Source organism: Thamnophis elegans, chromosome 4, assembly GCF_009769535.1.
Source record: "Thamnophis elegans isolate rThaEle1 chromosome 4, rThaEle1.pri, whole genome shotgun sequence".
Lineage (NCBI taxonomy): Eukaryota > Metazoa > Chordata > Lepidosauria > Squamata > Colubridae > Thamnophis > Thamnophis elegans.
The window spans coordinates 40,184,510-40,211,052 of record NC_045544.1 but is presented as its reverse complement, the minus strand read 5'-3'; the positions used below and the strand labels follow the sequence as shown (position 1 = coordinate 40,211,052).

Below are 26,543 nucleotides of genomic sequence, written 5' to 3'. Positions count from 1 at the left end.
AGTGATGGCTAATCTTTTTGTTGTCATGTGTTGATAGTGCTCATGCACCACCCCATGCCCACCCCACATGCACTCCATCCTGTGCATGTGTGTGTGCCCCATGCATGTGCACATGACCCTCCACACTCTCCTGCCTTCCCGTGCATGTGCACGGCATCCCCTTGCCCATTTTTTACTTCCAGGTTGGTGCAAAAAGCTTTCCAGGCCCAAAATGGTGTGCGGGACACACACTCAAGCCCCCAAAATGCAATGCAAGTGCATCCCCATGCATGCATCCTCCTCCCAGGCATGCACATGTGTGTTCCCCACATGTGCCCCACCCCCCGCATGTGCAGCAAAGACTCGAAGACCAGCTGGCCAGCAGGAGATATGCACGCATGCACAGTGGAGCTGGGCTGGGGCGATGGCTGGCATGCCTGCAGAGAGGGTCCTGCATATCACCTGTGGCACACTTGCCACAGGTTCGCCATCACGGCTATAAATCAACAATACCAACACATCATGTCAATTTATGTATATATTTTTATCAAAGCCCAACAAAATTGTTGGTGAAATAAACTTTAAATGGAATTGATTTTCATTAGCTAAAACTATTTGGCAATAATAATCTTAAGTACCTTTTTCTCCTTTCTGGCAATTCTTTTTTTGTACAACACATGTTCTTGTTTCACTTGTATGTGGGCATAATTTGCCCTTTGTTGAAGGAAGCTGTAGGATTTCTCTGACCCTTGTTTCATTTCCTCTTTTGAAACCACACGCTTTTCCGTTCTTTGTGCAAGGACTCCACTGGCTCCATTCATTAATTTTACAATGCACTGTAACAAAAACATGATATCAATTAATATTGATCAATAGCCAATGAGATACACCCATCTCAATGCACACCAGATATTTAGTCTGTAAATTAAACATAGACAGGAAAAATCTCTCTATATAAGTTTGTATCATCTAAAATTACTCCTCAAGAGCCAGGAGCCTTTTTCGTTTGCTCAAATATTCAAATATGGCTGCAGTTCTTATTTGTTGAAGGCTCATTTTCACACTGGTGACATGCAACCTCTTTAAAGCATCACCCAGCAATCACTGGAGTAATATAAAGTCTGTCCTTATCACAATAAAGGATTTTATGGACCATAGAAGAGGCTATAAGTCAGAAATTTTGAAACAAAGAAAAATCTTGAACACAACCAGTTTTCCATCTTTAGCGTATTGTCTCTTAATCAGGAATTTCAGGACTTCTTTATAACTAATATGTGGCCTGAAGAAGTTTGAACCCTGCTGAGTTACTAGTGGGAAAATGATCTAAAGCAATTGCACTGTGATTTCCAGAACTTTTCTATATACTACAAAGTGAAAAAGAAGTACAATAAGTAGAATTGAATGAATATTGAATAACAAAATAATGTGATGATGACTATATCATTGCATTGCACAAGCAAAGAGGCCTCTTAATTCAGTTAAAAAGAGGCTGTACATTCTGGGCTGAAAACAGTAATAAAATATTATATAAAAAACCACTCCTAGCATGGGTAAGGAGAAAGCTGGAGCAGAATATTTTGGGCAAATAATACTTCCTGTGGTTTTCAGTGGTTCTTTTACTATTTCACTCCCTCTGAAATTCAAACTTCTAAAATATAAAGAGGAACATCTTTTATTTTATAAAACAAACTGTGTGAGGCTCTTTTCTTTAACTTTCTTAACTTTAAGCTGTCTGCCTTTACAGAGAGCCAACAGTAGCAAAACAGCATTCGCTTAGAATTGTTTACTGGATAAATAAACAATTTATTTACCAATATCATTGCATTCCATAGTGTGATTGTTTGGTTCCAGCCAGTCAGGGCAGTTTTCAAGGCACTTTCCAAGGTGTAAGTAAAATCCATTTTTACATTTCGTACAGAAATTTTGATTAAAGCAGGCTTCACAATCAGCTTTACATTCTGAAGTACAAGAAATAATCAATCACTTCCTGGTCATATTCAATCCCCTACATAATGCATCTGATTTACATAGAAAATGACTATGAGACATGGTTTCTGCAACATGGATCATTGTAGGAGGAAAACGTCTATGGTAGTGAAACATCAAATTATGCCTTTAAATTTTTTTTTATGATACCTTATCAACTGGCTTTTTTCTAAAACTGGGTGCATAAAGACATAATTGAGTGAGCAAACATAGCTGGAAGTATACATTATCCTAATATATCTGAGAAAATCAGGGTTTACATTTTGTCTTAAATTGTGTATATTATTTTTTGAGATTTTAAAATGAACTTTCCTATAAAATCATCAACATCAGTGATGATGTTCCATGCATTATTTTAATTTGAGGAAGAACAGACCAGTGATGTGCAGTCAGGGGAGGCAGGGGAGGCAGAGGCACACCACTGTCATCATGAAAAAAAATGTAAAAGGAAAAAGGCTGAGGTAGTTGCTGCCAGAGTCACAGTGGATGACTCTGCTTAGTGCTTAACTGTTTTAAAAAGCCTCTAAAAAAGTGACCTTTACAGGAGGAGGTGGGAGAACCACGTGCCTCATTTAGTCTGACTTTACGATCACTCGAGCAGAGTTAAGCAAGGGTTAAAAGCCGAAAAATTCCTTATGTAGATGAGGCACGTGGTTCTCTTGCCTCCTCCTGTAGAGGGCATTTTTTTACAGGCTTTTTTAAACAGTTAAGCAGAGTCATCCATTGGGGACTCTGGCAGCAGCTACCCAGCCTGACCTCAGCAGCTCTTGCCTTTTTCCTTTTATATTTTTACATTTTCATGATGGCAGGCAAGAGCAGAGTTGAAATCCTCTGTGATTGTGAAACAGCTGGAAAAGGTATGTGGGTCGGAGGGAGGGGGAGGAATTAAAAATTAAAGTAATTTGTAAGTAATTGTAAGTAATTTGTGTGTGTGTGTGTGTGTGTGCATGTCTTCTTCACTCAGAGGGAAGGGGGTAGGAGAGGCAGGGAGGGCAGCCCGCCAGCTTTCTTTCTCTGTGTCAGGCAGCCCGCCAGCAGAGGCGGGTCTTTTACCCGCCTCTGCTGGCGGGCTGGCCCTTTCTTTCTTTTGCCGCAAAAGAAGAAAGCGGCTTTTGTCGGACATAGCGGTGGAACGGCCAAAAGCCGCTTTCTTTCTTTTTGCCTCACCAGCCATAAACCTCACCGCACGTCACTGGAACAGACATGTTCTTACTGTAAACCTCCCAGAGGCACTTAGGGAAGATGAGTGGCATAGAAATATGATGAATGGATGGATGAATGAATGAATGAAGGAAGGAAGGAAGGAAGGAAGGAAGGAAGGAAGAAAGAAAGAAAGAAAGAAAGAAAGAAAGAAAGAAAGAAAGAAAGAAAGAAAGAAAGAAGAAAAACTGATGTGAATACAGGGAAGATGATATGGGTGAATTTTATTCTTTGGAAAGAAGAGCCTATGCACGAATGACAAATTTAAGAAGGGCTTCCACATTTCTGTTGTTTTGCAAAGGTAATATTTTATAAATTGTACGTATTTTTAGACCACCATAGACTTTATGGTATCAACAACTTAGAAATATTTTTATAAATTAAAAAAAATGATTCCATTTCAGGATATACTGTATGTATATATACATATACATATACATATACATATATATCTTGAATTAATGCATAACATTAATTGCAAAATCTATGTTGTATCTAAGGATTTATTATAAGCAACAGTATCTACTGCAGGGATGACTGAAGATGAGCCCCTGAATACACATTAAGCTCTACTAGAGATGGGATCCATAATGTAAATAACTATAATATTATTTAATATTAACTCTTAGACATACTTTAATAGTAATAAATCTTAGATAGTAACTTAATAATGTTTAGTCTTTGATTAGTACTTGAATTATTAAGTTTCCACCAGTCTTAAACTGTCTAATAATAATAATCTATGAAATATTGTATTTTAGATTCAGATTCTAAATAAACCTTGATATATTGTTGTCATCATGCTGTCCCTGGAGGAGGCATGGTATTTAATGTGAGGGTATTGAATAAATCAGATGATACTTAAGTCACAACAAATATATAGCACAAAGCTTATGGAAGTGAGCTCAAATGAGCAATCATATCTGCTATTACTATCTGATCAATTTACCAACAACTCATGGTGTTTTTTTTTTGTGCTTTCAAAGTTCAAAACTTTCCAAATATTAAGCAAAATTTAGAAAGCAATGGTTGCAACATTCTGTCAACTTACTCATGCACTCATTTCGTTCTGGGGATCGTTGTCCAAAATACCCAGGAGGACAGGATGAAAGACACACCCCAATCTGTTTCATGCTAATCCTCTTCAGGAAAAAGAAGAGTCTAGGTTTACATGACATGCATCCATTGTATTCAGAACATGTTGCACATCCTCCTTGACAAGCTTGGCTCATATTGCGATGCACTAAGAAGAAAAATCACGTGTTATTTATCATTGCATCAATATTATAGCTTTTTATCCATATTTCAAACTTTGTTTACTGTTATTAGTAAATTTAATACAATGAATTTCAATGTCTTTATAGAAAGAAGAAAGACAGCAAAAATGACGATATTTTTTTCCTAAGTCAGTGTTTTTGAAAGAAATTGCATATGTATAATGAGGTTTACTATGTACAATATATAGATTACAGCTTCAATGGTATACAGTGAATAATCATATTATTCATAAGTAGAAATGACTTCTATTGCATTGTCAGAGTATAGACTTAATTTTCCTCCCTTTATGTTTAACTTGGTTCATAAATTTCTCCAGGAAATACTTAATCTATTTGAAATATTAAACAGCAGTTTAATATCTCTGAAAGACAAGTTTGTTCAACTTTGCTATCAGACTTATATGAGATTATACAAAATAACCTAGACAAGAAGGATTTAGATTGCAGGTGTAATTTATATGAAAGGGTAGGGGGTTAACATGGTATAGAAATTCATCTGTATTATATGAATATTAATATTTAGTTGTTTCTAAATCATAGTCATCATAGTTTATGTCTATGTCTGTTAATTCTAGAATAGACTAGTCTCTGCAGTTTTCTCAGCAAAGATTTTCAGAAATTGTTTGCTCTTTCTTTCTTCTTTGGGATGAGAGAAAGTGGCTGCTCAAATTCAGTGTCTGAGGTAGGATTGGAACTTGTGAACTCTCTTGCTGTCTAGCCTGATGTTATAATCACTACAACAAACTGGCTCCCATTTCATAGTCTCATTTCATAGGCTATGTATCTATTATCTATTTATTTATTGCATTTTGGCTCTATAGTCAGACTACTACAATAGAACGAAATCCTTGAAAATCTAAAGCATGTTTTGGTTTAATATACATTTGATTGTGATTGCTATTTTTATATATACATTCTGCTTTAAAATAATTGTTGTTCAATAAATCACCACAAGTCATAGAAGGTAAATGAAGAAAGTGAAATAAAGAAAATGAAGAAAAATCAACAAGGACTTCCTGAATTCTTCATGAACACTCAAATCAGTACCAACAAAATCTAAAATTAAAAATATTCATAAGATTTTTCTCTTATGTTAATACATTATCTTTAGTTAAAATAGCAGGATGAAAATATGGACGGACGCTGATATCTAATATTGTAACTGTGAATTTATTCTTTCTAGATTTATGTTTCTTCAGGATCTTAATAGCAGATAAAATAGAATGAATTTCATTTTTAACCACACACATTTATAGTTTTCAGTTTTCTGCTGCTTCTAAATAGAAAATACCTGGAAAATGTAGTTTTAGAATAAAATAGAGATGACACAACTTTTACAAACCTAATAAAACTGCCTGACATCACACACACACACTAGGAAAAAAAACTCTACAAAATAAAAATTCACCCTGCAGCCACATCCTCCTTTATTATTGTTATACCAAAGAAGCCCTTATCTTCCTTGCTCCATAATATTCATTAAAGGTAATCAACCAAGAGTTGTCTGTTCCAATTTCAATGTAATCAGTGAAATGTATGTTTCATGAAAGGCACAATTATATATGTCTGAAACTATTATAGGTTTATTCCTCCATAACATTTTTCTTACATATAACGCATTTAAGAAGAAAGCAAAGTATGTTTTTTAAAAGTTTAACTTAATTTTAGTTAGACTTTAGACTTGAAGTGGTTTCAGAATCCATTGAAGAGCACGTTTTTGAGATTTGACATGAATACTTTGACAGCCAGTTTGGTGTCATGGTGATTCAGGATAGAATCAAGGAAATTGTGAGTTCTATTCCCACCTTCAGTATGAATGCAGCTGGGTGACCTTGGGCCAGTCATTCTCTCGTAGCCCTGGGAAGGAGGCAAAACCTCTGAAAAACCTTGCCAAGAAAACTGCAGGGACTTGTCCAGGCAGTCTCCAACAATTAGATGTAATTGAACAAAAGGGGGGAAAAGAATACTTCAGTATTAAAGAAAAGTGCAAGAGTCAATATATCAATGCAGAGTTAATTTAGTCATACTTCCTAAAGATGACACTGACTTAACCTGTTTGCCCGAAAATAAGCCCTCACTGAAAATATTGCAACACAGCAGCAGCCATGAGGTGACCACGCTCGCCACCTCCTGAACCCCAAAAATAAGACCCCCCAAAATAAGGTCAAGTGCTTATTTTGGGGGTCAAAAGAAAATAAGACCCCAGAAGCTAGAAGGGTTGCAGTGAGACCAGCTGGGAAAAAAGGAGGCTCTGCTGAGCCTCGCGGAAATCCACCCATACAAACCATTGTTGGGAGGTCTTTGGACTGAAAACCTCTCCTGGAGGGACAGGGGAGAAGAAGGGACGGCTCTGATGTCCTAGAGGAAGTGGCAATTTCTTGGGAACTTGGAGAAAAACCCTTCAAACGGCAGCAAGGGCAGCAGCCATAACTGAATGACTGCTATAAAGCTGGGGCACCTGGACTAAGTTATTGGGCAGGAGTGGTGTCTGGAGCGGAGGGTTGGAACCGGGTGGTGATTGACCAACTCACAGAAAAAAAAGAAAAAGCTGATATTAATCTTTAAAAGGATCCTGAAGCGAAATTAGGGGCTAACTAAATGGTTTTCGGGGAATGTTATTGAAAAAAGGTGGCAGAGGAGGCTAAGCACCAAAGCCTCAGAGGAATGTGTCTTCTGCAATGAGAAAGTGAAGGAAAAATTAACAATTAAAAGGAAGAGCCTTGGAGGAAGTGTCTTTTCTCCTTATCTGATTCAAGTCTCTGTGGATTAAAAGCATTTTTGATGGCTATTGACAGCTAGCTGTGGGATTGTATTGCAGTTTGGAGAGAGCCATTTACCTGTGAACAGAAAAGACTATGCTGGCTCATGAATAACAACAACAACAACAACAACTTGAAATAGCTTATATCCTCCAATGTTACCTTAACAGTTCCTAGGTCCTAGGTTAGGACTCGAGCTGTTGAGCTACTAACCAGCCCCAAAGGCTGTGAATCTCACCAAAGATGACATCATCATCATCATCATAATAACAAGGAGGAGGAGGAGGAGGAGGAGGAGGAGGTGGTGCTGAACTGTGGATATGAACTTGCAAAGAAAGGACTGAAAATTTCACACTTGGTGTACCTGGATGATTTGAAGCTGTTTGGTAAAAAACAAAAGCTGAACTGAATTTATTAATTGAAAGCACAAAAGAATTTTTCCAAGACATTGGTATGCAGTTTGGAATTGACAAATGTGCAACAATGGCAACCAAGGCAGGCAAGGTCCTAGAAGATGATGGAATACAACTTGAGAATGAAGAAATGATAAAAGCAGTAAAATCAGAAGAAGGCTACAAGTACTTGGGGATTTTAGAGGCCTCTGACTTAATGCATAATAAAGTCAAGGAATTAACACCAGCCAAGTACATTCGATGAATTCGCAAGATATTAAAGTCCAAACTGAGTGGAGAAAACATCATAAAAGCCATAAATACCTGGGCTATACCTGTAATTTGATACTCTGCAGGAATAATTGACTGGACCCAGATGGAGTTGGACAATTTGGACAGAAAAACAAGGAAGCGTATGACAATGAATCATGTTTTGCACCCTAAAAGTGATGTTGACCGATTGTATCTACCAAGAGCAAAAGGTGGTCGATGATTCCTGCAAGTAAAGCAGACTGTCGAAGAAGAAAGACACAGCTTGAATGATTACATCCAGAAAAGTGAAGAACCAATGATTAAGGAAGTAAATAAAGGAGGCCTTTTGAAGACAACTAAGTTAAAAGCTTATTAAAAAGAAGTAATTGAGAAGCGAGCTGAAAATTGGAAAAGCAAAGCTATGCATGGTCAATACTTGAAAAGTATTGAAGGCAAAGCTGACCAAAAACCAACATGGAACTGGTTAAGATCAGAAGTGCTGAAAAAAGAAACAGAAGGCTTTATTTTGGCAGCTCAAGAACAAGCCTTAGCCACAAACTGCATGAAGGCAAAAATTCAACATGTTACTACCAACAGCAAATGTCGCTTCTGTAATGAGAAAGATGAAACAGTTGACCACTTGATCAGCGGGTGCAGCAAAATTTCACAAACTGACTACCTACAACCCCCTGACTGCGTTTCTAAGACTATTCATTGGAAATTGTGCCAAAAGTATGGATTTGAGTACAGCGAAAACCACTGGGACCATCAGGTTGAGAAGGTTTTAGAGAATGAGAAAGGCAAAATCATGTGGGACTTCAGAATCCAGACTGACAGGCACCTGGCCTAAAACACACCTGACATAACAATAATTGAAAAGAAAAAAGTATGGTTCATTGACATTGCAATACCTGGTGATGCACGAATTGAAGATCAACAGCAAGAAAAAATCACAAAATACCGGGACCTGCAAATTGAGGTTGAGCTACTGTGGAAAAAGAAATCACGTGTTGTCCCAATTGTAATTGGAGCCCTTGGAGCAATACCTAAAGGGCTACCTTGCTATTTGAAAATTCTAAATTTATCTGACTTGAACATTCTGACTCTACAAAAAAACACCCTACTTGGAACAGCTTATATCCTCCGATATTACCTTAACAGTTCCTAGGTCCTTGGTTAGGACTCGAGCTGTTAGGCATCCAACTAGCCCTAAAGGCTGTGAATCTCACCAAAGATTAACCACATAATAAAAATAATAATTTATTTTCCATTAATAGTGTGAATGCAAACATAAATTTAATGACTTCTAAAAGTATGGACTGAAAGGAAGAATATAAATCAGAGCTTTTGTGATTTGTTTGGTTTTCACTTTAGCACTTTATAAGCAGGTTATATGAAAGAATTGGAGGAATTTAATTTCAGCAGCAAAACTTAATGCCATTTGGGTTTGACAGTATCAATCTATTATAGATAAAGATTTTTGTTCTTTCACAAAAATATCTGCAGGCAAATGAGAGGATTTCAATGACATCTTTAAAAAGGAATCTGCTATAATCTCAGATGTGATTTCCTTTTGTAGTGACCTCTTGGATTGGTCATCAGTATCCATAGCTGAGGTTAAAGCTCTTATTGCCCAATTAAAACCAGGTAAATCATCTGGAGGTGATTACATTCCCTGGATTCAAAGAAAAGCAAAGATTGGTGGGGTCTAGTTAACAATTGGTTAACAGAGTTGTTAATATATTCACACATATTAACAACACATCAAATTTCCATCTGATTGGAATCAGACTATTGTACCACTGCACAAAAATAAAGCAAGTAGGCATGCCTCTACAAATGCAGGCCTATTAGTTTATTAAACACAGTATGTAATCTTTATGCCAGATTTTTATAGCTAGAATTGGTAGACTGGGTACAAAATAAAAATATCACTACTGAAGAACAGGCTGGATTTACAAGGGAATGATCAGCATTAGATCAATATGTGGTTCTCCATCATTTAGCAGAAAAATATTCAGTGCTCCCTTGAGATTCCTTTTTTGTAACTTCTGTAAATTTTAAGTTGGCTTTTGACTTAATACCAAGGGACAAACTGTGGAGCAAGCTGAGACAGTCTAATACTGATACAAGTCTGCTCCGACTTATTCAATCACTTTACTCAAGTACCTTCCTGAAAATCAGATGTACTCCTTGGGAATATTTATTCAAAGCCATTCCAATCTATAGAGTGTTAAGAAAAGGTTACACATTGGCTTCATAACTTTTAAATCTAAATTTAAGTTAAATAAACAAGCACTTGCTATTTTAGATCATCACCTAACTGTTCTAGCTGATTGTGCAATTCCAGCATTACAGTATGCCAATGATTCTAGCTTTAATCTGCACAGAACAAAAGCTATCAGCAAGCTATCAGAAAACAAAAGTTTTAATCAAATGTAAAATTTAGTCCATCATAAAATTAACAAATGGAACTCACATTGAGTAGGTGCGCACTTATAAATATCTTAAAGTGTTAGTCCATGCTTCTCTCTCCAGGAATGCTCTAATTTTTTTTTATCAGATAAGTATCACGCAGTGTACTCTATAGCTATTATGAGATATTACCACTCTAAAGGATCCCATTACATTGCTACAGTTTCAATGTTATACTCAAACAAGAAGAAAGAAGAAGAAAATTCTAAGAAAATCCTTCTTTCCAAGAACAAAGTCAATGAACTGACAGGTCCTCCAATGAGAACAGATGGAAAAAAGTGACAGGCAGCAAAGAGAAAGCAGAACTGCTTAATTCCTTTTTGCATCTCTTTTTACACAAAAAGAAGATACAGCCCAACCTATCAAAAGCACTGAGGGGGAAAGAACAGGTGCATGTCAAAATAGATAAGGAAATAATAAGAGAATACCTATCTACCCTGCATGAATACCAATCACCTGGGCCATATACTTTGTATCCCAGGCAGTGGTGGGTTTCAAAAAATTTTGGAACCTCTTCTGTAGGTGTGGCCTGCTTTCCGGGTCCACTGGTGGAACCTCTTCTAACCAGTTCGGTAGATTTGACAAACCGGTTCTACCGAACTGGTATGAACCTGTAGGAACCCACCTCTGATCCCAGGATACTGAAAGATCTGGCAGACATAATCTTGGAGGCACTGAGTGTAATCTTTCAAAGCCCCTGTAGCACAGGGGAACTACCAGAGAACTGGAAAAGAGCTGATGTGATACCAATCTACAAAAAGAGGAAAATCTGGACTCAGAAAATTATAGGCCAATAGCTTGACATCAATACCTGGGAAAATCCTGGACAAGGAAATCAAGGGGAAGATTTGTGAACATCTTGAAATAAACAAGGTGATTTTCTAGAAGCCAGCAGTTAAAAACCACAGGTGGTATTCAGTCGGTTCTCTCTGGTTCGGACGAACTGGTAGCAGTGGCTGCGGAAGGCTCCAACCACTCACCCCAATGTAATGTGCAAGCACTGTGCATGAGCAGAAGGTGGTGCGCATGTGCAGATGAGGCACATGCGAGTGAAGCACATGCACACTCTCTCACATTTGCAAACCAGTAGGGAAGGTAAGTGAATCCCACTGCTGTTAAAAACACATCATGCCAGGCAAAACGTATTAGTGGAACAACGAAAAGCTATGGATATAGTATACTTAACTTTATTAAGGCATTTAGCAAAGTAGACCACAGTCTATTTCTTAATAAGGTAGAAAAATGTGAAGTAGACAGAACCACCACCGGATGGATCCGCAGTTGGCTGAGCAACCACACCCAGTGTGTAGACTTTAATGGAACTGCATCTACATGGAAGGAAGTATGCAGTGGGGTAACCCAAGGCTCTGTCTTTGACTCAATAGTCAAAGATAAAGCCTCATAAATGATCTAGATCAGGGTTGTCAAATGCCACACCCATGCCCGGTTTAGTGAAGGCGGAAAAAGTCCCGATATGTCATGTGACTGTGATGACGTGACTTTGACACTTCTGATCTAAATGAGGAGATGTAAGGGGAACTCATCAAATTTGCAGATGAAACTAAGTGTGTGTGGAGGGATTGTTAATATTTTGGAATATAGACTGAAGATTCATAAAGTTCTTGACAGGTCTGAGTATTGGGCCCTGTCCAACAAGATGCTGTTCACTGGTGAAAAAAGTAAGGTCCTGCACTTATGCAGGAAAAACCATATGCATAGTTACAAAATAGGTGGTACTTGGCTCAACAATAGTAACTGTGATGGAGAGCTCTAGGTGTCCTAATGGATCACCACTTAAGTATGAGCCAGAAGTGTGCCACAACTGTCAAAAAAGCCAATGCTGCCCATGGCTGCATCAATAGAGAAATAATTTCAAGATTATGAGAAGTAATAATGCCACTTTACACTGCACCAGTGAGGCCGCATTTGGAATACTGCACCACAATACAAAAAAGATATTGAGACCATAGAAAGTATGCCGAGAATAGCAACAAATATAATGAAAGGTCTGGAAGCTAAACAGAAAAGAGGGGCTTGATTATTCTCCAAAACAACAGAGGGCAGGACAAGAAGTAATGGGTGGAAGCTTGTTAAAGAGAGATCCAACCTAGAAGTAAGGAGAAATTTTCTCCCAGTGAGAATAATCAATCAATGCAATAGCTTGACTCTTAGAGTTGTGAGTACATCACTGGAAGTTTTCAATAGCAGACTGGACAACCATTTGTCTGGTTGGTATAAGATCTGCTGCCTTGAGCAGGTGGTTGGACTAGAAGACCTGTGAGGTCCCTTCCATTCCTATGATTCTATGTTCTAAGAATTTAGTATTGCATGGGTTCATAAAAATTAGATCCTTAACTGAAAATTTCCAATATTATGAGAAAAATATTCAGTGTCCACAAATATTCCACATGCAGTTCAATATTAAATAGAAAATAGAAGACTCATTGAGTATGAAAATTATACCCCCTTCCCATGCACTCTGAATTTGTTGAGAAACTGTGAGCCGCCCTGAGTCCCCTCAGGGAAAAGGGCGGCCTACAAATGCAAATAAAATAATAATAAATAAATAAATAAATAAATAAATAAATAAACTGTTTCAAGATTAAGAGAAATCCACCATAGAAGGATGCAGAATTTATTCAGTCTATTAATTTCTTTGGCACAACAGAAATAACCTCCAGATCAGCCACATGAGCCGCCAGTGGTTTGCTTTCCATCCAAGAATATTTCATATAAATAAACTGAGAAGAATTTTCTGTCTACAGAATGAATGAACAGTTCTTTTTCCCCTCTCTGTACATTCCTCCTTGTTCTTCTAAAATTTATAGGAACTCATTTTGGCAAAATTATGTGCATGCACACATACACATATGCACAAGGAGACCAGGATAAAGGTATTTTATTTATCAATGTATCTTGGGGGTTATTTGAATGAAAAACTCACAAAATAGAACTATGTTCTATACAAAATGTCATTTTGGCAAAAGGGGACACTATATAAATTTAAATAAATAAACAGTACCCCTGTGTATACTTTTAACAGTTATTTGTCCCCTAAGTTCAATGAAATTGCAATCTTCAATGCAGAAACAGAAATGATTATAAAATCAACAATGGGATTTTAGTTAGTAAGGCCTAATTCAGACAAATTTGGCAGCTGCACATTGTGAAAAAGCAGATTAATTGGTTAGATTGTACCAACCTGTCTTGCTTTTGTTTTAATAGGTAGTTGCTATTCAGACATGATACACATACAGTATCTCTATACCTGGTTAATTAAAAAACATGCCAATGTTCCTAATTAGTGGTTTTGTTCTCTGTCCTCATGTTATTGGGAAGAATGTTTAAATTGGCTATTGAGTTAAGGCTATCTAGCTACCCTTGAACGGCATCAAACAATGCTGGCATAAAAAAAATCTTTTTCCTAATTGCTAATTCTTAATTTGTATCCTATGCTATGGTTTTCCCAGTTGCAATGTATGGCTGTGAAAGTTGGACCATAAGAAAGGCTGAGCACCAAAGAAGTGAGGCTTTTGAACTATGGTGCTGGAGAAGACTCCTGCAAGTCCCTTGGACTGCAAGGCGATCAAACTGGAGAATGAGGTGGCTGGATGGAGTCACCAAAGCAATAGGTGTGAGCTTAAATGGACTCCAGAGGGTGTTAGAGGACAGGAGGGTCTGGAGGAACGTTGTCCATGGGGTCATGATGGGTCAAACATGACTTCACAACTAACAGCAACAACCACAATTTGTATCCATTCCAGGTCAATGCTGAATGACATACTCTTGATTCATGAGGTTATCACTTATAATAGACTGTACAACTCACCATACATACGGCTGAACTATGTACAGCCTAATGTCAGCATGACATTAACCAATGAGAGAAAACATCTACCAGTTATGGCACTGAAGAAAGAATATTTTGGTCTGATTTTAGGATACTGCTAAGGTTTCTTTGTTTCTCTTCCTATAATTCTTTCAGCTGCCTCCAAGAAATAATAATGCTGCCACCACAGCAGATGCCTAGTTAATCTATTACTTACATCCTGTGTATACTTATCAATTGGATATTCCCAAGTACTTGAATATTCTGGAATTCACAACATTCCTTTTCTGTAGCAATTATATTATGAATTGAAAATTCCAATTTAACAAACTATTTGATAGATGAAAAGAGAAATTGATTCTCATGAAACAGAACTCTAAACTTTCAACGAACCCTCAGATTATCTAACCCAATTTAGAATTTTCAATTTAAGTCCTCAAAAATCCAAACTAAATCCAATTTTCTGCTTCAGCATTGGAGACCTTAAAGGCATTTTTTGGGGGGAGGTGGACCTTGAAAGCCCCAAAGAGGAAAATATTCATTCTGGTGCTCTCACATCACCAGCAATGCAATCTGTACACCCTTGTCAGAAAAAAATTGCTTACTCCTGGTTCCAAATCAGAAGCAGATTCAGTCATCTTCCAAGGCATGGGAAAAGAAAGGAGTAAGGAAAAGCATGTTGGTCTGGTCTTCAAGAGGCAGAATTATATAATGGCAAACCACAATTTCCTGTCACATGTTAGAGCCTTTCAGATGTTAGCATATGACTGTATCCACACCAAGTATATGCAATAATTTTGAGGCAGATCTGCACACTAGCAAAAGTGTTGTCCTGGTGGTTATGGTTAATTACAAACACCCATCTACTACAAAATGAATTAGCTTCTTCAGACACTCCCAAACCTCCAAAGGTATTTCTGCAAGTAAATACAGTTGTTTTGCAGCATGGCAGCTTCTATTTATTTATTTATAAAAAGATCAAGTGATACAATGCATTTCCCCCTGTCTATGCCAAGCCATAGTATGAACTGACTAGTTTTGGCTTTACATTATATATGCATTGAGCTACTGTGGCCTTGTAAAGCATGCTTTACATCTTACAAATTGAATCTGAACAGATGATTGTTCATAAACCATGTTTAAAACAAGACATGGGTTATAGATACATATGTGCAATGCGGACTAAATAATGCAGGGGAAATATGCATTTCTGTATTACTTGCATCAATCATTTCTAAAAATATATATCAAGCTCTATATCAATTGTTATTAGCTGTTGCCTGAATTGACTTTACAGATGTCATTCGTTATTTGCATCATTTTTAAACAATGTAATATTAGGAAAGTGTTATGCAATCACTGACTGTGGACCATTGTAACCAAAAGCTGAGTTGAAATACTTGGCTAGAAATTTAACAACTTCCATTGTTAAATGTTACATATTTCCTCATCAGCTCTCAAACTATATGGGAGTCATTCAGTTAGCATTATGAAATACCAGTAGCAAGGTTCTTTACAGTCTTCTAAGTTTTTGTTATTCATGGTTATTTTTTTTATAGAAGCCACAGAAATAGTAGCAGGAACATTTTTTAGTTTAAACCTTCTTTTCTTATTCCTGCACATACTATACCACAAAATCCTGTAATTCCATTTTAGGATGTTTTATGTTGTTTATTGTTTAAAAAAAAAAGAGAATGCAATGCAATCATTCAGCTTCAAACAGTCTGACCCACTGAACTGAAAACAGTCCACTATGTATTATGGTCTTTTAGATACATGTTGATGCTCTCATTTATTTTTCAAGCCCCAGACAGAAAACCTAAGCAAAGGCCTTCAACAAGTTCATGGGCTCCACCATATATGGCTTTGTTTAGTTTGATGGGTCCCATATTTAATTGTCTTGACTTTTGCTCAATAAACTTTGGCAATGATTTCAACATCTTCAGAAGGCACAACGTCATATTTGTTAATTGAGAAATAAGCTTCAGTGAAATCAGTTTATTCAATTCTCTTTTCATTCAAATCTGTTTTTCTAAAAAAAAATGTTCAGTGGATGCCTCAATTGATCACAATCATAATAGATAGCAGAGCCCATCAGGTGGCAACCACAGCATATGGAACCTTGTGACTTGGACATGAGGAATACATGATAAAGAGCAATTAATTAACAAAAATGAAATAAATAAAAATAGTCATGTTGGATGACTGTGTGATTAATTAAGAGAAAGGAATAAAGTAATCAAACTGAATGAAAGGGAACTGATTATTGGGAATTGAGTTGATACATGCAAGTCTGTGACAGTGGAAATTGAATTTTGAATGAAATGGGATTTGGCCATCTAAGTAGTTGTGGGTGTTTGAAAGTAGAAATCCATAGGCTTAATGATAGTTGCATATTATATTCCACGAATGACCATAATGAAATGATCAGAAATGAATTTTGAGTGGAAAAATGTTAAATATTCTGGATTAATGTAATCCAGGAGTGGGAAAATACTGTTAGGTAACATGAATTGATGTATGGTAATAAGATCAGAGATATAGAAAAAGTGCCTGGACCATTAAGAGGTTCAAGCATAAATGGTGAGCATCTGCTTAGAAAATTGATGGTTTGAAATTATGGGGTGAGTATAAATCTAAAAGCTTGATTTTGTTCATAATGAAAGATTGAGGAAAATTAGTGAAGAATACAAGGGTAATGAGAAGTCCTGAATGTGTAACAGAACATTATTTGATAGTGTTAAGATTAGTACTTTAAAAAGAGTTAACATGGAAGAAATAAAAGAAGTAAAACAACAACAACAACAACCAAGTATGAAGAATCAGAGGAAAAGAAGATCTTATCCCCTTCTATACACATATGAACTGCATTCAGCGTCAAACCTAAGAGATGCCCCTCCGTGTACATCGAAACTGCCTCTGTAAAAAAACATTTACTGCAAGCTGAACTGGCCCTGAGTAGTGAGAGGGAAAGTAATCTTAAATTGAATCTTCAAAGTGATATGCTTGCTTTAGGTGAGCCTGGTTTGACCACAGCAGGGTCACAGAAAGGCGTAGATTGGGAAGAATTTTTTTAAAAAAGGTGCTGAATGAAATAAGGAAATGAAAAAAAAGCTGTGAATAGGAAAAATGTGAATATAAGAGAATGATTACCATGAACATGAGGATAAATGATAACTTCAAATAATGTATTCAAAGGAAAGAAGACAAGGATGAAAGGAGGTAGAGAGGTAGCAAGAAGTTTTAATGGAAATAAAAGTAGTTTTGAAATTGGGTGAAGAGGACTAGCCAAGAAGCCTCCACGAAAGTAAAAGGGATTAAAAATAAAAGGATGAAATCATTTGGAATAAAACTGAAGTGAGAGAATGCTGGAAATATGTTTTAGAGAGGAGTACAGGAATGATAGTGATATGTTAAGAATGAAATTGAAAGACATTTTACTGTCAAAGAAAAAGGGGCAAAAAACAAATAGTACATGCAGTGAATGCTTAAAAAATGATAGGCTGCAGGTGTAGAGTGTGTAATTGGAGAAGTGTTATGATTGTGGTTTTCCTAAGTGCTGTGTGACTTGTTTAACATGTGTGTGAAGATAGTATCTGTGTCTGACTATTGGAAGAATACTATTACTGTTAGAAAGGAAGCCAGTTTCAGGGCAAAACCTACAGAGTGATTATTTTGTTAAGTATACCAGAAAAAAATGTTTGGATGAATTCTAGTTGAAAAGATACAAGAGGTGACAATAAGAAAAATGTGGCAAGTACAGTGAAGGTTTATACCAGTAACAGATGTGCAGAGTTTTACTCTTAAGTCGGTCATTGAGAAATATTGTATGTCTGTTAATTTAGAGAAAGCACATGATAAATGGAAGAAGTATATGTTTTGAAATATTTTCCATGAATGTGTAATAGAAGGTTGGTTGACTATGATAAGAACAATTCATGATGGCTGTAAACCATGCATGAGGATAAAAGGAATATAGGTATTTCTCAGCTTACAACAGTTCATTTAGTGACCGTTCAAAGTTACAATGGCACAGAAAAAAGGGAGTTATGACTGTTTTTCACTCTTATGACCATTGCAGCATCCCTGTGGTCACATGATTGAAATTCAGATGCTTGGCAGCTGGTTCATACTTACAATGGTTGCAGTGGTCTGGGATCATATGAGCTCCTTTTGCGACTTTCTGACAAGCAAGGTCAATGAGGAGCCCAGATTCACTTAACAACCATGTTACTAACTTCACAAATGCAATGATTTAAAACAACTGTGGCAAGAAGTCGTAAAATGGGGCAAATCCAGCAATGTTTCACTTAGCAACATAGATTTGGGGCTCAATTATGGTTGTAACTCAAGGATTATCTGTACTGAACAAATGGTTTAATACTGAGCAGAGATTAAAACAAAGATGTTCAACATACCCTTGGATATTTAAAATATTTATATATAAATGTCTAATTAGTGCTTGTAATGACTTTAGAGGTATGTTGGTTATTGATGTATGGAAACAATTCAATGTTCTTAACTGAAAATCTAAATAATTTGCAAAAAATGTCAAATAAATTCTATGATATAACAAGAAGTATGGATCTGAAAATTAATGTATGAGATCAAAGTAATTGTGAAATAGAAAAATAGGGTGGATTTATAGAAGTTATTCTGAGATGAGGAAAGTCTACAACAGGGAGATGAAATTATATGCATTGGAATGAAAATAGTGACATACATACAAGAAGTATATTGAAGTGATTCGATCATAAATGAAAACTGAACGGCAAAACAAGTATATGAAAGACAAGCCAATAAGTTAATGGGAATACTGAGAATGTCATAGCTGGATGGAATTAATAAGATCCTCTAAAAACAGAAATTTAAATGAAAGTGTATGAAGTGTGAGGGCCTAGTAGAAAAAAGAACGGCTTACAAACATAAAAAATACAGGGAAATACAAAGAATTTGTTTTAGTTTCATCTCTACTTCTTTTTTTTTCCTATTGTGTGACTTAATTTCATTGCTTACTTTTTCATAGGCCTTTTCTGTACTTTGTATAACATTACCTTAAAAGAAAATAGCATCATGGTATGTTTGTACTGATACATCAGATCAGACCAGAAACTTCAAAATAAGGGTTTAAGATTTACCATTTGAAGTATCTGAATAATATTATAGACATGGACATGTAGATTGATTGACTTTGCAGTAGAGTTTTAAATGTGAGGAGAAATGTAGACAGTTCTTCCTATATCATATTTTAGGTTTACATTGGAATGCCAATTGCAATATATGAAATAAACTCTGGACATATTCCATGTGGCAAGAATTTCATAGGTGGGAAGACATAAAGGTGCAGCAGTGCAACTGACCCATTTGCAAATCCCACAAAACGCTTAAATACGGGCTTAATGTTATTCAAAGAAAGCCTTGTAATTAGAAATGATTTCTTGGAAAGATGAAAGCATGAATCCAATTTCAAAGCTTACTGAAATCAATGAAGATTGGTCTGGGTGGGACTCCCTGTGGTAGCAAATTCCATTTCAAATGAAATGAGAGCTTTCTGCATTGAAACACTATGGCTTCTCCTATTAGGTCTAAAAAGAATTTATTCTTGCTTTATTATAGCTAAATAGCATGCCCGTTTTATGAGACGAGCAGATGAAAATAAATGTGTATGGCTGGAAGAAAGGAAGGGAAAGAAAAATCTCACTGCTGAAAATAATTCTGCCAAGATAAACCTTAGAGGGTTTTATAAATTAATTCTATTCCACATGTTTATTTTTCTTTTGGAAATTCTACACAGAGGCCATTTAAATAATCTTATTGGCAACAGCATAGTATGTGTGTGTGTATGTGTTTGTGCATATCACTTTTACTGGAAGATGCTTGCTATTTTTTTCACTAAAAAGTATGTTTCCCTTTTGACCTAGCAAATTAAGTAAGATTTATACTTCTGACCTGACATTAGGTTGTTAAGATTTATTCTTATATATTAATTTTATGATGCTTTTAAACCACTTATTTACAGCATGGGGAATATATTTATGGCTTAAGAAAAAGCCATTATACTTTAAATAACAGTAAAAATATCATAGGGAGAGTCCCACAGGTTCGTGAAAGTAACAGATGCCCCTGCAGCTAGTTTCTTCTGGGGATTTGGTTATTTCCTTTTGTTGTTTAAGTGTTAATATTATAGATTTTCATGTTGGTTTGGGCGTATTAAGTTTAGACTGTTCCAAAATTCCAGTTTAGTGAAATCTACTGAAGTGAAAAACAAAATGGACCACTTGTTAAATTTCAGTGGTAATCAATCTTCAGCATAGAGAACATAATGATGAACCCTGAACCATGAAGAATTTTAAAGATGATTACCAGCACCTTGATGCCAACTGGCAACGAAAACAGTTCTTGAAGTGGAGTTTTTTTATGTCGTCATCTGAAAGGGTACTCATAACTATCTGAGCCACACATTCTGGTCTAGCTATAACTTCCAAATATTCTTCAAGGGCAGTCCCACTTTCAATTAAGGGTGATGAAGGTGAAAGTGGAAGTGAATATAGCCTCCCCTTCCAGGAAAGGTGACAATTAATGCACAAGATGAAAATTTGCAAAGGCCCTCTTTATCACAAATATATTTTATGTGCCAGATAAGCATTATAATCCTTATACTAATGAGAAGCTCTCTAACAGAAGCTGCAGTAGATCTTACCTAAGAAAAGCTTGGAAAATTATGATGAGCACTTCTACCTCAGTGCAATAGCCAAAGTGCAGGGATTAGCCTATTCCAAAGTAAAAAAAAATCCTAAACCTTGGGATGTGCCTTCTAGGTGGCCACCCCAGACCCTTAGGACAGGCTTCCACCTCAGATCTGAGGGATCTCTATGCTTTCAGCATTCTGGAAGGATGTGAAGACTCAGCTCGTCCCCCAAGCATTGGGCTAGGATGAAGGTTGAGCTGAGTGGCTTTTTGGCCTGGCGTCTGTGGGGAAGAATATTTTTGTTTTTAGCTATGTTTTGATAGATGTTGTGAGCTGCCTAGAATCATTAGGTACCTTATAAATAAAATAATAAAAATAATAAAAAAACTAACAGTAGGCCAGCTAGAAAGCAACACTTGAATTAGTTGAAATTGGAAACACAACTTTCAACGTACTCTGAATGGGTTGGGGCAAGTAGAAATTGTTGGTGTGCTTCTTCCCAAAGGGGAAAATATGGCAGCACAGATATTCCCTACATCTGTACCACTGAAAAATGGCAAATAGTTTCCCTATTAATATCATTTTTATTTCTCCTTCCTCTGTCACAGCTCTTCTGTTGATTTTCAGTGTAATCTATTAGGATTTGTTGTTCAGTCATGTCCAACTCTACATGACCCCATGGAGTCATGGACCACAGCATGTCAGCCTCCCCTGTCCAACTCTTACAGCCATGCCTTATTACTGGGAAAACCATAGTTTTGATTATATTCACTTAATGACAGCACTTTAAAATAAGAATAGCAGATTTACTGCATTAGCATGAGCTATAAAAAGTGGTTAAAAATGGAATGTTCAGGATTCTGAGAGTTCTGTAAATCAATAGATTATTAGGGGTTCCACATTTCTTCAAACCTTGATTACAACATGTTTTTTGTCAATGTTAATATATAACCACAACCACTCCCACTTTATGGGTGAGTTCCTGAGCAAATGCTCTTTTGGAAAAAAGGCTTGAATAATATGAACCAACTCAGTATTTGGCTTTTGCAACCTATTTGAATTTTACAACTTCAGTTCAAGCAATACTTCTTAATACGTATCCTTATATAGTCATATAATATAAGAATGCCCTGCTTTCAGAAGCAGCTTAGAAGCATTGCTATAGTAAAAATAAATATGAGGGATTTTTAATCCTTTTTCCACTAAAAGTGTAGATTTCATTCAACAGGTCAATTATATTTCTTGCTCTTTAATTCTGATACTTTAAAAACCAAAAAAAAATAATACAATACTTAAATTCTAGAATTCTTGTGAAATCAACACTATAGTTCTAGACAAATTTACTTTGGGGTATTCTTAGTGTAAGCCCAGTTAAACATAAACAGATTTCTCTCCAAATAATCATGGGTAAACTTTAGGACATAATCGAGAAGCTCTGCAATCTTGGAGTATTTTCAATCTTTGAGGCAGGAACCAACAGGATATACTATAACGGCCACCTTGTCACATTTATATCAATTGTATGCAATTTGTATAAATGTCAGTGATTGAATTAATTATAATTAATTATATATTTTCAATATTTAGCCTACAAAGGCACAAAATACAAATAAACACCGTCACTATCATAGAGTGCTCATTTACCCCATGTTCCAAAAAACAATATATGAGTAATTCCCCTCTCTGTTACTCATGCCTTAAATTATTTTCATAAAAATGTTACGTAGCTACTACAGCTTTGAATGGTATAGCATTTTTATAGAGCAGGACAACTGATGCTTGGCAATCGGAGGCAATGGTTCCAAAAAAATAGAGGAGAAGCAAAGTTACAGCAAGGTAGCCTAAACACAACAAAGAACATAGAGATAAAGATTCTTTTGGAGTACAATCCCCTCATACCTGGTAACATCTCTGTCATCTACCTCTTCACCCCAGGCATAATAGAAGATGCAACTGAGGTTATGTCATGTGCCTGGAAGCTGTTACAATCCACATGGGACAAACAGGCTCACATTGTCAAGAGGGCTGAATTTGGAAGCTCTCTGATTCTAGTAATGTCCTATCTTTGTCATAGATAGAGTCAGGCAGAACTGCTCCATAATCTGGTGCTCTTCCTGGACTCTTAGTTCCTGTTCAAGGACAGTTGTGGCTAGAAGTGTCTCTACAAAGTCTCATTTTATACTCCTTTTCTGAATTAGAAGGTCCTACTCTTTGTCATTTATGCTATGGTAGCATCACTACATGGGGCTGCCTTTAAATGGTGTTACAATCTGCAGTGGATACAGAATGGCTTATCTACTTATGTATACTAGTCAGTTTACTATGGAAAACAATTAGTCCAAGAGCTGCACGAGTTACAGTTTATTCCTGTATTCAAAGTGTTGGTTGTCAGTTTTTTGCTCAGCAGCTGGTTTCTTTGGGACTGTCTTCTCACAGTAGCTTTTGCCTATTTGATAAATCTGTGTCTCTACCCTTAGGGGCAGTCATATACAGAGACCTTAGGGACCACATTCTTTGTTATATTTCTCCCCCCCCCTTTTTTTTTTAGAATAGCACCCCTAGGAAATATTACTGTTCCCTATTCATCTGAGGATCCACAAGAGTGCAGAGAAGAGCAACAAAAATGATTAGGGAACTAGAGGCTAAACTATACGATGAACAATTACAGGAATTGGAAATGTCCAGTTTAATGAAGTGATTTATTTATGAAATTTATTTGTTACCCATCTCACAATTCAGACAACTAGGGTTTACAGACAGTAATAGCAATCTTCCAATATTTGGAGGGCTATCACAAGAAAAGGGGGTTAACCTATTCTCCAAAACACCTGTTAGCAAAACAAGAAATTACAGATGGAAACTTTAAAAAGAGAGATCCAACCTCTTTTCTGTCAGTGAGAACAATTAATAACTGGAACAGCTTGCCTCTAAAAGTTGTAGACACTCCATCTCTGGAAGTTTTTAAGAAGAGATTGGACAGCAGTTTATCCATAATGGTATAGGGTCTCCTGCTTAAGCAGAGGATTGGACTAGAAGACTTCTAAGGTCAGCTCCAACTCTGTTACTCTGTAAAACCATGAAAAATCTCTTTCAGAAACCTTTAGGTGAATGAGGGATAGATTGGTTCCTTCTGACAGGGGAATGCATGTTAGATATTTTTTCTGTTTTGTCATTGTTATTATAGTTTTATCATTTTAAAAGTTGCATTATTGAATAAGGTTTGTAAGCATCACTTGGTGATTAAAGCAGCATATAAAGCTAATGAAAAAAAAACCAAGCATAGATTGGCAACATAATACTGCAGTTCTCTACAGGTTTTCTTGAACATTTTATTGATTCACCTGTTTTACTTTAAGCCGACAACTATGGCATTATACACTATTAACATTGTATCAATAATCTCCATGAACCTAAATTGTGTATTTTTAGTAATTTTAGAGTTCAACTTTTTCAAGCATTTACTTAGGAATGAGAGAAAAAGTTATGGATGAATTATGACAAGGTCAAGGTGGAGTAATGCAAGTCATAAAATATTTCCAGATTCTGACATTTGTACTTTTGATGAAGAAGCAATAGACTAATGTTTACTGTTGCTATGTGGGAGATTTGCTTCATGGAATAGAGTTAAATTTTCTTTCCTCTGACCAATAGAGCTGATAGGAATCAAATATCATGTTCTTCAATAAATTGTGTTGCTTCAGTGAATATGCTGATAACACACATAAATTTCATAAACTACATTAAAGTGTCATGATTTTCCAACTTAAATTTTTGCACAGGGATTCAGAGATGCAATGCAGGTGTTTTTAAATTAGCTAGTTATTGCTACGTTTGTGATTTATATTTGGATTTAGTTCAAATACTCTCCAAAGTATAACAAAATCTGATGTTGCCAGGTAACGTCAAATATATTTACCTATATGGATAGTGCCTAAGCTACAAATTATTAATATAGCTAGTTTTTAATTCCCAATAAATTATAGGCCTCTCATGACAGAAGTGATGTTATTGTAGTTATCAGGAAGAAAAAGGCAATCTTTTGGGGAAACAGTCTGTTTTATGAGTGAATCAGTCTGTCTTTCTCCCTTTCTGTATATATTGGGTAAGGTTTATTTATTCATGCTTAATTTTATATTCTATTTTTCTTCCAAGAGCTCAAGGTGGCCTGTATCATTTTACTATCGCAACAATCATCCTCTGGGATATGTTGGTCTGAAAGAAGATGGCTGATAAAGCTATCAGTACTTGTGATTGAGAGCAAAATGGAGATCAGCAATGTCTTGAATTCCTTAAAGCAGCTGCTACATACACATACACACACACAACACACACACACTTATATTATGAGGCTTCATTTTTCCAACTGGAGAATTAGTGCTTTGTTTAAGAAGTTGCAGGTCGATACTATGTTACATACTGTCCACACAACACAGCCCTAGTGACAAGTGATGTTGCCGAGGATGTTGCCGAAGAGCCGAGGTGGCGCAGTGGTTAAATGCAGCACTGCAGGCTACTGCTAGATCAGCAGTTCAGCAGTTCAAATCTCACCGGCTCAGGGTTGACTCAGCCTTCCATCCTTCCGAGGTGGGTAAAATGAGGACCCGGATTGTTGGGGGCAATATGCTGACTCTCTGTAAACCGCTTAGAGAGGGCTGAAAGCCCTATGAAGCGGTATATAAGTCTACTGCTAAGTCTACTGCTAAGTCCAAAATCAGACAATGAACTTCCATAGCTGAGGTGAACTTTAACCTGAAGTTGAATGTGAGCACTCACATATCAGGACTGTTAAGTGGATATTAGCAATTGGATGGATAATGGTTGAACTCATTAAATTCACTGGATAGATAACTATGCTAGTCTGTTGTAGTACGAAACAACAGGCTTCATATTATTATTTTTAAAGGAGAAGTTAGTGGTCACCGACATTGACATCTCCCCAGATTTTATCAACATTTTTTATCTTTACTTTTGTTTGTTTGGAATCACATTAAATCTTTATGGTAAGCAAGGCTGTAAAATGTTTGCACTGCCTTGCTATATAGATTCAGATAGCTTTGCTTCTATACACAATTGCGAAGACATTAACTTTCATGGCACATTGTGTGCGTGGGCAAAACCTATTTTCAGAAGTAGATGGTGTATCATAATAAGGATATTCTAGTGGTGGTGCTGTTTTTGGAATGCATTCTTCATAGAGGCTCGACTGGTATCTGTCTTATGTTTTCAGCACCAGGTAAAACCCATTTAATTGGCCTATACATTTAGTTCTTAGAAATATTATTAATGTTAATGCTTTAAAGCAGGAATACATTTGAGGAGATGTGTCATTGCTTAAAAGAAAATATTAACCCTTCCAAGCTTTGAAACATTCCGACTACAATTTTATCATCAACTGTGATCAGTTGTTTTTCAAGTGTTTTGTAACCAAGCTAAAAATATTTGTTCAGTTGCTGGTCTCACTGAAAATTGATATCTGATTTTATTTTGCTAGTAACTAGATCAAGACTGAGTACTTGAGTGTGGTGGTTCAGTCATTAGAATGCAGTATTGCAGACTAATTCTGCTGACTGCTAACAGTTCGATTCCCACTGGCTCAAGGTTATCTCAGCCTCCATCCTTTGAGGTTGGTAAAATGAGGACCCAGATTGTTGGGGTAAAATGCTGACTGTATAGAGGGCTATAAAGCACTGTGAAGCGGCATATAAG

At 36.4% G+C, this 26,543-nt stretch overlaps 1 protein-coding gene across 2 annotated transcripts in view; it reads right to left on the bottom strand.

The window, feature by feature from the left end:
* The window catches only part of RSPO3 (R-spondin 3), a 71,341-nt gene that overhangs the window by 31,326 nt on the left and 13,472 nt on the right, over positions 1–26,543 (bottom strand). For both annotated transcript variants that reach the window (XM_032216950.1, XM_032216951.1), the window contains exons 2-4: positions 4,217–4,408; positions 1,791–1,937; positions 618–815 (exon numbers count right to left, since the gene is read on the bottom strand). In XM_032216950.1, coding sequence (XP_032072841.1) covers positions 618–815; positions 1,791–1,937; positions 4,217–4,408 — 537 coding nt within the window. The remainder of the gene's footprint in view (positions 1–617; positions 816–1,790; positions 1,938–4,216; positions 4,409–26,543) is intronic.